We start from the raw sequence: 13,443 nt of genomic DNA, 5'->3' as shown, positions 1-13,443 counted from the left end.
TCAGATGTTAATTACATCTACAAAATACCTTCATAGCAACATCTAGACTCATGTGTGACCAAACAACTGGACATCATAGCTAAGCCAAGTTGCCCTATAAAATTTACCCATACACACACACACACACACACACACACACCACAGTGCTATTTTGAAGAGTGGAATATGAATACAGAAAGTACTTTCTAATAAATCTCATGATAAGGTAGCAAACAGATTAGTTTGATGACGACTAATAAACAGGATGTTTGAGCATCTAAAACAGAGGTTGGCAACTGTGGCCCACTGCTTGTTTTTTATAAATAAAGCTTTATTGTGACACAGCAGTGCTTATTTTTTGTATATTGTCTGTGGCTGTTTTCATTCTACAGTGACAGAGTTGAATAGTTACAACAGAGACTGCATGGCTTACAAATCCTGAAATACCATCTAACCCTTTATAGCAAGTGCTTGCCAATGCTTAAAGAATACATAGAAATGCTGCTTGTGGTTCTTGCTTTGTTATGGTTCGTTCCTAGCTCAATATTTCCATTCAAGTATGAATGTATACTTATTAAACATTACAGTAGCAATGTTTTGTTTTTGAAAGCCACAGATTTGACTAGTTTCATAAAATTTAATTTTCTTAACTTTTCATTGCATAGACATTCAAATTTGCTCTTAGATCACTTACTGAATTCAGTTTTTATGGACAAAATATATATGAATGCTGTTAGTTTTTAAATGAATACTTGTGTATCTTTGGGAATGAATAGAAAGTATTTTTTGTACAAAATTTTGTCAGCTTCATATTATTACAATTGCAGAATTCATTGTTTGTGTCTATTTTCCTTCTTTTAAGATGGTAAAAAGGTGTATTTCTATGCCCAGCTCATCCCCTTTTTTTAGTTAATGGATTAAAAAAAAAGTAATCTATTTTTTAATTTGCTCCTTTATCTGTAAAATTGAATCAGACTACAAGATCCATTTGTTTCCCAACCAAGTAATAAATTGCAGCTTTAGTTAGTAGAGAGAGTCCAGGCCCTGGATTCAGGCAGTCCTCGGTTTAAATGTAGTGATTTAAAACAACAACTATTTTACTTGCTGCTGACTCCATAGGTCAGCAGTTTGGGTTGGGTTCTGCTGCTTGGTTGTTCCACTGGTCTTGTCTGGGATTACTCATGAGGCTGCCAAGTCATCTGGTAGTGCCTCTAAGGCTGGGTGGTCTAAGTTGGCCACGCTAACGTGTCTGGCAGTTTTTGCTAGATTGCATGACTGGGTGGTTGGGCTCTTTCTCTCCTAAGATCTCTCATGCTCTAGGAGGCTAGCTTGCTTACACTGTGTCAGCAACAGCCCCAGAGGGGAAGCTGCAGGGTCTCTTGAGACTTCGATTCAATGTTCTACAAGATCACTTCTGCCACAGTTCAACTTGTCAAGTCCTGCCCAGATTTAAGGGATGAGAAAATAAATGCCATCTTTTGATGAGAATCATAGCAAAGTCATATTGCAGAGGATGGGTTTACAGGAGAGGAGGGAATTAATAGTAGCTGCCCAATCTAACACCATCAGTTGCTTAGTTTCTTTATGCCCTGTTTGGAAAGTAGAAATAACAATGTGACTTAGAGAGTTTTTCTTATAGTGTAACAATTATGTATATAAAGCACTTAGAAGTATTTCTTAAAAAATTTTGAAATTGAATATTTTAAATGCTGTGTTTTATTATTGTATACTTAAATATCATGAGAGTATTCATTCTTCTTCATTATTAATTTGGTCATGTATTTTTAATGAGGAGAAACATATTGAGACTCATTGGGAGCAAATCCTGTGTAAAATAACCATGCAGGAAGAGTTAGCCATATGTGTTGAACTATTATCCTTTTCATAATTAAAAAGAAAAGCAGTTAACTTCTAATGTGTTTGTAAAAACATGTATTTTCTTATGACCCTCTGTCTATACATATCTTTGTATTTCCAACTTTCAATTTTAAAAATACCGGCTAGTAGGGTAAGATTTATTATCAGTTTAATTCTCAAAGAGTCTTTTTAGTTCAAGCAAACATATTTTTATTTAGCTATTTCTCTGCAAAGCCAAGAATAAATAGAAAACCAAAGAAACAAAAATATCTCTTATTTTTCACTGTAGTCAAACACCATCAGAGGCTCTTTTATAAGTGTATCTGTTTTGCTTTTTACTTTGTCAAGAATAAACATAGACTGTTTCCTAAATCTGTCCTGTTTTCAGACATTAGCAGAAGTGTTTGTTAAAACTCATCAGAGATATTACTGTGTTCATTGGTGTGTGTAAGGTGGGGTAGGAGGCATAATAGACCCTTCTTGGTTTCTACCTTTATACTGAAAAAAATTCACTCATGACACTTAGATGTTTAAAGAACTCTAATTTGAATACACTTTTCTCTAAAATTTTCTTGGGAGAAAATTTACTCCCAAATAACCAATTGCTTAGCATTTTAAAGGGGATCTTAAATAAGATGTTATATGTCCAGCCTACGAGCTCTATTCTTGTATGATACACATTTATCATTTGTTGTGTTCAAGATCTATATATATATTTACTTTAGAATTTGAGGCTGCTTCTGTTGCCAGGAGAATGTTAAAATAAAACAGGAAGGGTGAAATACGTAATATTATTAAAAAATGATACTTATTAAAATTGGCGAGGCAATTTCCTATCTATTTTAAACAACCTCTTTTGGGCCCCTAGACAGCTCTAATAAAGGAGCAAATACCTGCAATAGTTAGTGGTAGACAGTCTGGTATTTATACGACAGACTAGAATAGAATCAAATGGAGTGGTGAGGAAATCTTATCAAGGCAGTGCTGAGTCTTTTAGACTGTAGTTTGTTTAAAGTTATTTTATTTATTTTTAAAATTTTATAGCACCTTCAGTATTTAAGATGTTAGATTTGTCATTTAAGTAATAGTAACAATAATTGTTGTTGTTTTTTCTTGACATTTTTATGTAGAGAAATTCAGTAAAGCAGGATTTAGCCTGTTAATGTCTTGGTCAGAAAAATGGTTGACGGGATAAATTTTTCCCTTCCTCTAATTGTTCCACTGAGTCCCGACTAAATAGTACTTTCAGATCATGTAGTGGAAGACTTGAGTAGATAAAATGAGGCCTAATTAAATAAGGAAAAGGAAAAATCAGAAAAGGAAGAGTCTGGAATGTAGGAGAAAGATACTGGATGCACAGCTTTTGTTTTCCTGTTTTATTTTAACATTCTTTTTTTTTTTCTTTTTCTGTTATGTAAGCTCTAACTTGCTGTTATATAAGAAAGAAGAGTAAATAACCTTTGGACTAAATGGAATGGGGGAAATATTTCTAACCATCATCAATCCAGTGAACTGTAGAACAGTTCTTAATTGTGCAGCCTAATCTTCAAGGAATGTTTATGCTTCATGAGCTTTGCTTTCTGCTGTTTGGTTGTGGCAGGGCTTGTCTTGGGTTTAGTAACGAGAATGGTGATAATTGTAGGGTACCGTGGAAGCCTTAAACTCATTGAGTTATGTACTTTAAATATGTACTGCCTTTTACATGTCAATTATACTTTAATAAAGTGGTTTAAAAAAGAGAGATTTTGGCTGTGTTATTAACTTCTATATCTCTGGTGCCATGCCTGACATATATTAGGTGCTTCATTAAAGTTTGTATTTGCAAATATGGAAGTTTTTATTTTTTATTTTTTTGATGTAAAGGACATCTAAGTTTATGATGCTTAATTTTTTTAAAGATACTTGCATTTTTACATCAAAGATTTATTTTCAGATGATTTGAGAAGTTGAAATTTCTTAATTAGTAGAAAGCACTGGATAAGTCTAACAAAAGAATTCCCTAATCATTCTGCAGCTAACTGCAATTGCCTTATACAAAATCCCATAATCTCCCAGTGACTCAGTTTCTGCATAGATAATATGAGAATCAGTTAGCATTTCAGTATGAGGAGGCTGAAGGAGGTAGTGGGGATAACACTGTTCAGGGATTTGTAGACATCATGAGCATAGCCTGGTATGCTGCAGTCCGTGAGGTTGCAAAGAGTTGGACATGACTAAGCAACTGAACAATAAGACATCATGAAGGAAGTTGTTTTTCTCCTCCAAGAATAGGAAACTACTGACAGATTTTAAGTGATGTGGCAGAGGGTGCTTGAAAGGGAGTGCTGGTGGTGTGACTTGGTTTTCATTCTGAAAATCACTTTGGCTACAGTGTGGAGAATACAAGGGAAGGGGCTGGAATGAATCTGGACAGACTGTTTAGGACATTAATGCAGTAATCCTGTGAAGGATGGTGCTAACTTGAAGTAGGGTGATGTCGGTAGACATGGAGATGAGCAGGTGGATTTGAATAATGGGGAGGTTAAGTCTCTGAGATTTGGTACCAGGGGAACAAGGAGGGTCAGGTGTCAAGACTCATCTCTATATTTCTGTCTTGTACAACTAGATGGATGATAGTACCATTTACTGTGTTAGTGAAAGTTGGAGTAAGATCAAGCTTCAGGAGGATCATTTTTTTTTTTTTTGCTGCAAGGTCTTACCTGCGTGTTGGGATCATGTATATAGTTTGAAACATGGAGGTACTTTTAAGACACTGAAGAAGAATTGTCACAAAGGTATTAGAATATGTGGGCCTGAAGCTTAGAGAAGCCTCGGTTACAGCTGTGTATATGGCAGTCATATGTGAACAGATTTTTTAATTACAATATGATGAAGTGCTTTGTCTACAAGCTCTGTTTAGTTTCCTAATTTGTGGTGTTATTTCAAACCTGGTGATTTTTCTACTCATCTTTTTTTTTTTAATTTTATTTTTTTAGAATATGTATTTAGAATAAAATAATTTAATTTTTTTGGAATAAATTTTTAGAATTTTTTAGAATAAAAGTTTTTAGAAAAATTTTTATTTTTTTAGAATAATTTTTAGAGTAATTTTTTTAGAAAATATTTTACTAAAACGTAAGACTTACAAAAGTTTTCAGACAAGCCACACAAAATGATCACAAGGTTTTTCTTGAAGGGAGAATTCTACACTTGACAGGAGGGTCACAGGGTTACTAATAAGGGCTGTGATATTTGTTTAATGTTTGCATTTTGGTTCAAACGATAGAGCTTGTCCATCTACAGTGTCTAAATAAAGTTAGACTTGGCTGGAGAGCATATTCTAAAAAGCTGGCTAGCTGTTTTTACCCAATGCAGTTAGATCACCATAAGACGGGAGAAAGGAACTTGTAAAATAAAACTACTTTCTCCCCCACCAAAAAAATTAAGTATGACACCCGCACCCCTGCTGCTAACCCTGGCAACTACCTTTATTCACAGTGCTTTCTAATTAAACCATGATGGGGGAAATGAATAAAAGCAGAGAGGGGTCACTGCTTTTGAATGTTTTGCAACATCCAGATGGTACTTGTAGCCTCTGCTCAGGCTTTACAACTGAATCAGGGCAAGACATAGATTTGCTAATGTACATTTCATCACCAAAGGACTGAAGCTGTCTGGGCTTTTATTCTGTAATGTTTTTAAGACTGTGTCCATTAAATGCAAACAAAAAAGGAAGAAGTCTTGGCAGAACAGAAGTCATGCAGACTTGATGATCAGATCAATGTAAATATTATTCATGGCATATAGCCTAGTCCATGCTCTGGCTGTTTCAATGGCTTGGGCTTGGTTGGCCTTCCACTGCTCTTATATTGTTTGCTAATGGATTATCTGGTTTGGATGCACTTAACAAAACCAGGATCCATGGCAGAACTGTTCATATCTGCAGTGCTGGGGACCACTTATTCAAAATATCTAAACATATTCTTCCCAGCTTGCATTAGGATGATAAATTTTGGTTATAAAACACACTTTAGGGCCCGCCATTGGGTATTCTTCTGGAAGGAATCGTTCAAGTTTAAAAGTCCCTTCCTCAAAGGGGGAATCCTGTGGGCCAGCAGTGACCACATGAAAATAACATACATTGCTTTTATCTGGTTCTCTTTATGCCAGGAACTGGTTCTGCCAGCAGATGCCGGGTTTCCTTGATAATCTTGTGGGGCAGCCTGGCCATCTTGTTAGATCCCGAGTTCGGCCTCTGATCTTGTCTCCCTTCTCACCTTTTAGTATATAGTTTGCTAAACTATCTACTTTTTTTTCTACAATTTTTTTTTCTGATTTTCTCTCTTTTGATCTACTTCTATACCTTCCATGTAATTAATGTAATATTACAGCAGTGTATGAACACCCCACTCCAGTATTCTTGCTGGGAGAATCCCATAAACAGAGGAACCTGGCGGGCAACAGTCCATGGGGTCACAAAGAGTCAGACACAACTGAGCCTCTGAGCATAGAGCATAGATAGATAGCCTTGTATTATGATTATTTGCATGTTTTCATATGTATCTTTTTCATATTGTGAGAGCAATTGAAGAAAATAACTGGGTTTTATTCCTGTGAATTGCCTGAGGCCAGGTCTTATGTATGTTTTGTTCCCTGTTTTATATCCTGCACCTGACATGTGGCATAGCACACACCAAATGATCATGTATATTTAAATCCTGAGTCGAGTATTTAAATATATCCCTTTACACATAATGCTTGGTAAATTTTTACTGAACAAAATGAATTATCCCATCTTCTGACAGTTATTCAGTATTTTAGAAATATTATATGAAAGACAGAACTCCTTTGCTGCTTCTCCTTATCTGTGTTAGCGGTTTTTGACTTGGGGTTCATGGATTCCATATTTGTAGAGAGATCAGTGACCCTCCAAAAATAAATGTAAATTATTTTGATTATGTTCTTATATATACTTTTAAAAAGAGCATCCATTCCTTTCATCTGATTCTTGAAAGGGTCTGCGACACTAAAATGATGAACAACTGTGAATTAGGTACTTTTGTTTAGCATGACTTTTCTTAGTTTTAAGCAGTTTTCTATGAAAGTTTTGTGGTAATCTGTGAAAGTTTTGTGTATGTTTCTCTTTTGGATAATGCATCTAGAATGGCATTTAGGCTAAAACTGGTCTTCAAATAATATTACCTATGATCTGTTGAGTCTACCCCTTAAATATATAAATACTTTATATGAATTTGCATATATTTTAAAGTCTGCTTGCTTATTTGCTTCTATAAAGTACTTCTCAAGAGACCTTCTATCCTAAATATTGAATAAATGAAGCAGCTGTTGGACTCATTTACGTTTAAAAATCTTGACTAGACCTTTTAACAGAGAAGAAATTAGAGGTTAGTATACAAAATTTTTAGTAATTTTTTTTCTGCATGGTGGAATTTCTGTTTTTATATGTAAAGTTAAATGTATTACAGATTTTCTACATTAAAGATGTATTAAATATTTTAAAAATTTCATTTAATTTCTGAAAAGTTGTGAATTTGCAGTTCATGCTAATATGAGGAAATCACTGTCAAAACTTTTAAGTGATTTTCTTTATGGTGATTTAGTGTTTAAAGATATCATCTATTTAGGTCTACCTAGAATACTTTGTGTTAGAATGTTTTATTTATTCTCTAGAAAGAACTGTATTTTGATTTTTACCATAGATGTGTTGGCTTGGTACATTCTGAGTTTAATGAATAGCTTCTTTTCAAATAGTACAGTACTGAAGTACAGAAATATATTTATTATAATATGTGGTAAACATTTAATGCTTTTTTAAAAAAATTGCTTCTTTTCAGAATGCTTTCATTCAGTAGCACAGGACTTATCTTGTAAGTATATGGCTGTGAATGAAAATGGCTTCATTTTAATTCAGAGAGGACTGAGTGGAAAGGATATACTGTGTTTCCTGCCAATTTAATGAAGGGCCTTGGTAAGAGGCAAGTAATATAGTTTAGAAATTTATGCATCAACCAGATTTATTGGACCAAGTGTCAAAAGTACATGAAACACAGAAGTTTAGAGAATAGTTTAGCATAGCAAACCCCTGATGAACCTATAACTCAGCTTTAACAATTATTGACCTGTGGTCAATCTCATTTCATCAGTATCTTCACCCTCTTAATTTTGTTTTTAAAAATTTGTTAATTAATGTAAAGCATGCTAATGATATTGTGAGACTGCATTTCTTTTGTTTTATTTTTAATTGTGGTAAAAAGCACAGACAATTTACCATCTTAACCATTTTAAGTGAACATTTCAGTAGTGTTAAGTATATTCATACTGTTGTGCAAATTATCACCAGAAAATTTTCATCTTATAAATCTGAAATGCTAAAATATATTCATTAAATAACAACTCCCCATTTCCCTCTTTCCCCTAATCCATTCTATGTTTTGTTTCTTTGAATTTGACTACTTTGGATACCTCATAACTGGAATCATACAGTAGTTGTCTTTGGAGGGCTGGAGTTTGTTTCACTTAGCATAAAGTTAAGATTCATCTGTGGTATAACATGTGAAAAATTTCCTTCCTTTTTATGCCTGATTCCTATTCCATTGCATGTATATACCACATTTTGTTTATCAATTCATCCATCAATGGACATTTGGGTTGCTTCCACCTCTTGGCTATTGTGAATAATGCTACAGTGAACATGGGTGTGCAGATACCTCTTTGAGACTCTACTTTCAATCCATTCAGATATATACCCAGAAAAAGGATTAGTGGATTGTATGGTAGTTCTATTTTTAATTTTTTGAGGAAGCTTCATCTTGTTTTCTGTAGTGGTTGCACCATGTTCATTCCCAACAACTGTGGGAAGGATTCAAATTTTTCCACCATCCATGGGAAGGGTTCAGATTTCTCCACATCCTTAGCAGCACTTATCATTTTCTAATTTTTTGATAGTAGCCATCATAATGGGTGTGAAGTGATATGTTATTATGATTTGCTTTGTATTTCTAATTTAATGATGTTTAACATCTTTTTATATGCTTGTTGGTCATTCATATATCATCTTTGGAGAAAGGTTGATTTAAGTCCTTGGCCCATTTTTTATTGGGTTATTTGTTTCTTTATAATTGAGTTACAATTCTTTATATAGTTTCCTTATTAACTGTTTATCAGATGCATGATTTGGAAATATTTTCTCATTCTGTGTCTTTTGTACAGGAGTTTTTAAGGTGGATGTAGTTCCACTTTTGCTTTTGTTGCCTGTGCTTTTGTTGTCATATATAAGAAATTACTGTTAAATCCCAAGTCATAAAGCTTTTCCCTGTATTTTCTTTTAGGAGTTTTATATTTGAATGTTAAATTTAGGCTTATAAATTTAGTCTTTAATCATTTTGAATTAAGTTTTCTATATGGTGAAAGATAAGGGTCCATCTTCATTCTTTTGCACATGGGTATCCAGTTTTCTCAACAGAATTTGTTGAAGAGACTGTCCTTTCACCATCAACTGGTCTTAGCACCGTTGTTGAAGATCATTTGACCTTATATATTAGGGTTTATTTCTGGTTCTTTATTCTGTTTCATTGATCTGTGCTGTGTGTGCTTAGTCGCTCAATTGTGTCCAACTCTTTGCGACCCCATGGAAGCCCACCAGGCTTCTCTATCCATGGGGATTCTTCAGGCAAGAATACTAGAGTGGGTTGCCATGTCCTCCTCAAGGGGATCTTCCCAACCCAGGGGTCAAACCCAGGTCTCCCGCATTGCAGATGGGTTCTTTACTGTCTGAGCCACCGGGGAAGCCCAGTGATCTGTGTATCTGTTTTCATGACAATACCATACTGTTTTGATTACTGTAACCTTGTAACATATTTTAAAATCAGAACAGGTGAGACCTCAGACTTTTTCTTTTTCAAGATTATTTGGCTATTTGGGTTCCCTTGAAAGTCAATATGAATTTTAAGGTGAATTTTTCTATTTCTGAAAAAAAAATGCCTTTGAAATTTTGATAGAGATTATATTGAATCTGTGAATTGCTTTGAGTAGTATTGACATAAATGATAGTAAATCTTCCAGTTGAACATGCTCTGTCTTTCCATTTATTTGTATCTTCTCTAATTTCTTTCAACAACGTTTTGTAATCTTTGGTATACAAGTCTTTCACTTTATTGGTTTAGTCCTAATTATTGTATTATTTTTGATGCTATTGTAAGTGGTATTGTTTTCTTAGTTTCATTTCTGGATTGCTCCTTGTTAGTGTATATAGAAGCATAATTGTTGTGTGTTGCTTTTATATAGGATTTACAGCTGGCCTGGGCTTCCCTGGTAGCTTGGATGGTAAAGCGTCTGCCTACAATGCGGGAGACCTGGGTTCAATCCCTGGGTCGGGAAGATCCCCTGGAGAAGGAAATGGCAACCCACTCCAGTATTCATGCCTGGAAAATCCCATGGACAGAGGAGCCTGGTGGGCTACAGTCCATGGGGTCGCAAAGAGTTGGACACGACTGAGCGACTTCTCTTCTAATTGTGCTGAATTCATTGATTAGGTCTAAATTTTTTATTCTTGTGGAATTTTTAGGATTTGCTGCATATAACATCAGGTTCTCAGGTGGCTCAGTGATAAAGAATCTGCCAGCTAACACAGGAGACATGGGTTTGATCTTTGGTCAGGAAGATCCCCTGGAGAAGGAAATGGCAACCTACTCCAGTTTTCTTTCCTGGGAAATCCTATGGACAGAGGAGCCTGGCAGTTTACAGTCCAATAGGGTTGCAAAAGAGTTGCATGCAACTTAACAACTAAACAACAAAGAACAACATGTATCATTATGTCATCTGCAAACAGATATAATTTTGCTCCTCCCTTTCCAATTTGAATGCCTTTTATTTCCTTTTTTTTTTTTTTGGTCTAGTTGTTCTGGGTAGAACTTCTAATACTTTGTTGAATAAAAATAGTGAGAGGGAATATCCTTGTTTTGTTCCTGATCTTAGAGGAGGTGTTTCACCATTGGATATGATGATACCTATGTGCTTTTCATATGTAACTATTATTATGTTGAGGTGATTTCCTTCTTTTGTATGATTTGGTTATTTTTGGCTTTGCTGGGCCTTCATTGCTGTAATGGGCTCTTCTCTAGTTGCGGTGCAAGGCTCCTCGTTGCATGGCTTCTCTTGTGGAGCACAGGCATGCGGGGCTCAGTCTTTGTGGCGTATAGGGTTAGTTGCTCCATGGCCGTGTGGGATTTTCCCAGACCAGGGATTGAACCCGTGTCTCCTGCATTGGTGTATGTGGTGTCATGGTGTATAATCCTTTCAATGTGCTGTTGAATTCAGTCTGTCCCCCTGGTTATTTTGATTATTTTTGAAGTAAATACCAGAAATAGGAAGTAGGCTAATAAATGGGTGAACATGATATACTGGCACATACTGACAAGTATTATGAAGATGGATGAAACAGGGCAGAAAGATAGAGTGGCAAGGGTAGCATGGGGCTAGTGCTGTCGATACAGTATTTGAGAATTCTCTGAGGAAGTGATGTTTAAGAACTAGGATGAAGGTAGGGGAAAAACCTCATTGGCACCGGGGGCGGCAGAGGTGGGAATCTGTCTTGAGCTCTCGGGAAGCAGCTGAGGAGGAGAGAGAGAGTAGGAGAAGGAGACTGAGGAGCAGAGGAGGTTCAGGATAGCCGCAGTTTAGGGGAGTCCATACATCCTGTCTCCTGAGCCTTGGTTATCAGCGCAAGACAGCTCCATATACGGCTTTTATTACTTCTTGCAGATTTCCTCCTTTCTTTTTATTTCCTTTGCCTTTGCTGTCCTATTTCTAGAAAGAATGTGCTTGCTTTGTTAACCAAAGGACAGGGCCTGAGTTCTATCCCACCCAGATTTCCCTGAAGAAGGGTGGAATCGAGTGGGCAGAGTCTCTGGGTCCAGCCAAGAATCCATTGTGATTTGGGGGGTAAAAAAGTTGTTTCAAAAATAATACATTATGGTATGTGATCTTATATATCTTAGAATATGTACCTAATATTTTACATAGTAGGAAATGGATTTCTTGATGGTATTCGTAACAGAGTTTAGCTGGCGGCATGATCTGTAGTATAGCCCTTACCTCCTCCTGTAAACAGTCGTCTTGGGCTGTTTTTCATTCCCATGAAATGGTTTTCCCAAATCTGACTTTTTGGAGGAAGTGTAAATTACTCTTGTGTTAATGTGGGAACTAGAACAGAAAAAAATCCCTGGAGCTTGTGGAAATTTGTCACCATCCTTGACAATGTAAGGGATGTTGTGGTACAAGGAGGTGAAACATCGCGGGGGAGAACGTGGAGAGGGTATTTACTTTGTCCCCAAGTGGAGTTTTATTTACAGTCTAGCTCAGTGATTAATATGCATTTGCTTCCTTTAATATTTAATCATCATACTTGTTTTTTAAAATCCCTGAATCCAGATAATTTGGTTTTCCACTGATAAAATATTTACTTGCTATATCAGGCAGGGTGCTAAACTTGGAAATTAAGAGCAGTGAGTTAAATTTAAAATTTGTTGAAAAGTATTCATCATAATGCAGACTATTTAATGTCTTGGCAGTGCTTCGCTCTTCTCATTTAACATGTTAGGAGACAGGCTGGCAGCGGTTGTAAGCTGAAACCTGGTTGCATGCAGAACGAGGCTGAGGGGGTACAAGGAAAATGGAGAAAAATCTGAAAATGTTTCTGTGTGTGTGTGTGTTTCCTTAAATTAAAGTGTGATTCTATTTGCCAAAAATAGAATTTTATATTCTGTTTATCAAGGTTATTATAACTTCTCTTTAGACGATCCTAAGACTGAAGCTGGTTTAAAATATTTTTTTGTGGGAATAACCAAATTTGTCTGTTAACAATATTGTTGTAATGTCACGCAAGTTGCTTTGATATAATAAGCATGTTTTACAATGTGTTTGAGTCATTTTTCCCTCGCAGACCTTAAGTTTATTACTCAGAGGAGAAGCATGCATTTACAGTATATTCTTAGCTGCTCTTCTCTATCTGTCACTCAGCTGTCAAGGCCTATGGAATCTAAAATAGATCCTGACCAATGGGAGGCAGTCTACACACTGTTTACGGGGATGATTCGGATGTGGACAGCTTTATTGTGCACAGGCGCTGGTCTGTGCTGCAGTGTTGAGGCGGCAGGATGTAGAGTGCTGTTCCAGCTTTCCAGTGGAGTGCCCGAAAAGGGAAGGCAGTGAAAGACAGCTTCTAAAGAATAATAAATAGGAGGAGTTACAGTACCTGATTTGGGGCTGCTCTTAATCAAGTGCTGCCGCTGCAAGGAAGATAAGTTTCAAGCGTTATGAAGGCGGAGAAGGATTCCGAAGACGAAGAAAATATCCTTAGAGATCCAAGCTAAGCGTAGCGCAGCATGAAGATTGCAGAACAGGAAGAGCTGTAAGAAGAAGGACTGAGTCACTAGTTAGGAGTTTCTCTGAGGGCTCGCTTTGTGAGCCACAGTGATTTGTAACTTAATGCGAACTAATTTGCTGTTAGCAACAAGAAACTAAATCCTGTCTATGATGAGCTGTTGGTTTTCTTGTGCTCCTAAGAACAGAGTAGGTATCCCTATAGTCAGTGAAACAAAAGAGTCTTGG

The 13,443-nt window shown here is 36.1% G+C and overlaps 1 protein-coding gene and 1 pseudogene across 2 annotated transcripts in view; one reads left to right on the top strand and one right to left on the bottom strand.

Moving 5' to 3' along the window:
- The window catches only part of UACA (uveal autoantigen with coiled-coil domains and ankyrin repeats), an 87,539-nt gene that overhangs the window by 29,756 nt on the left and 44,340 nt on the right, over window positions 1–13,443 (top strand). The window contains exon 1 of one of the 2 annotated variants that reach the window (XM_020876823.2): window positions 12,963–13,404. The exons of the other annotated variant lie outside the window; for it this stretch is intronic. Coding sequence (XP_020732482.1) covers window positions 13,366–13,404 — 39 coding nt within the window. The 5' untranslated portion in view covers window positions 12,963–13,365. Of the gene's footprint in view, window positions 1–12,962; window positions 13,405–13,443 lie in introns of those variants that run through there. 2 annotated transcript variants of the gene reach the window in all.
- LOC110126903 (ubiquitin-conjugating enzyme E2 N-like) lies at window positions 4,995–6,169 on the bottom strand (annotated as a pseudogene).

This window comes from Odocoileus virginianus, chromosome 6 (genome assembly GCF_023699985.2).
Source record: "Odocoileus virginianus isolate 20LAN1187 ecotype Illinois chromosome 6, Ovbor_1.2, whole genome shotgun sequence".
NCBI classification, from domain to species: Eukaryota; Metazoa; Chordata; class Mammalia; order Artiodactyla; family Cervidae; genus Odocoileus; species Odocoileus virginianus.
Note: the sequence above shows the minus strand (reverse complement) of the source record. Positions and strands in the feature narration are given on the sequence as shown.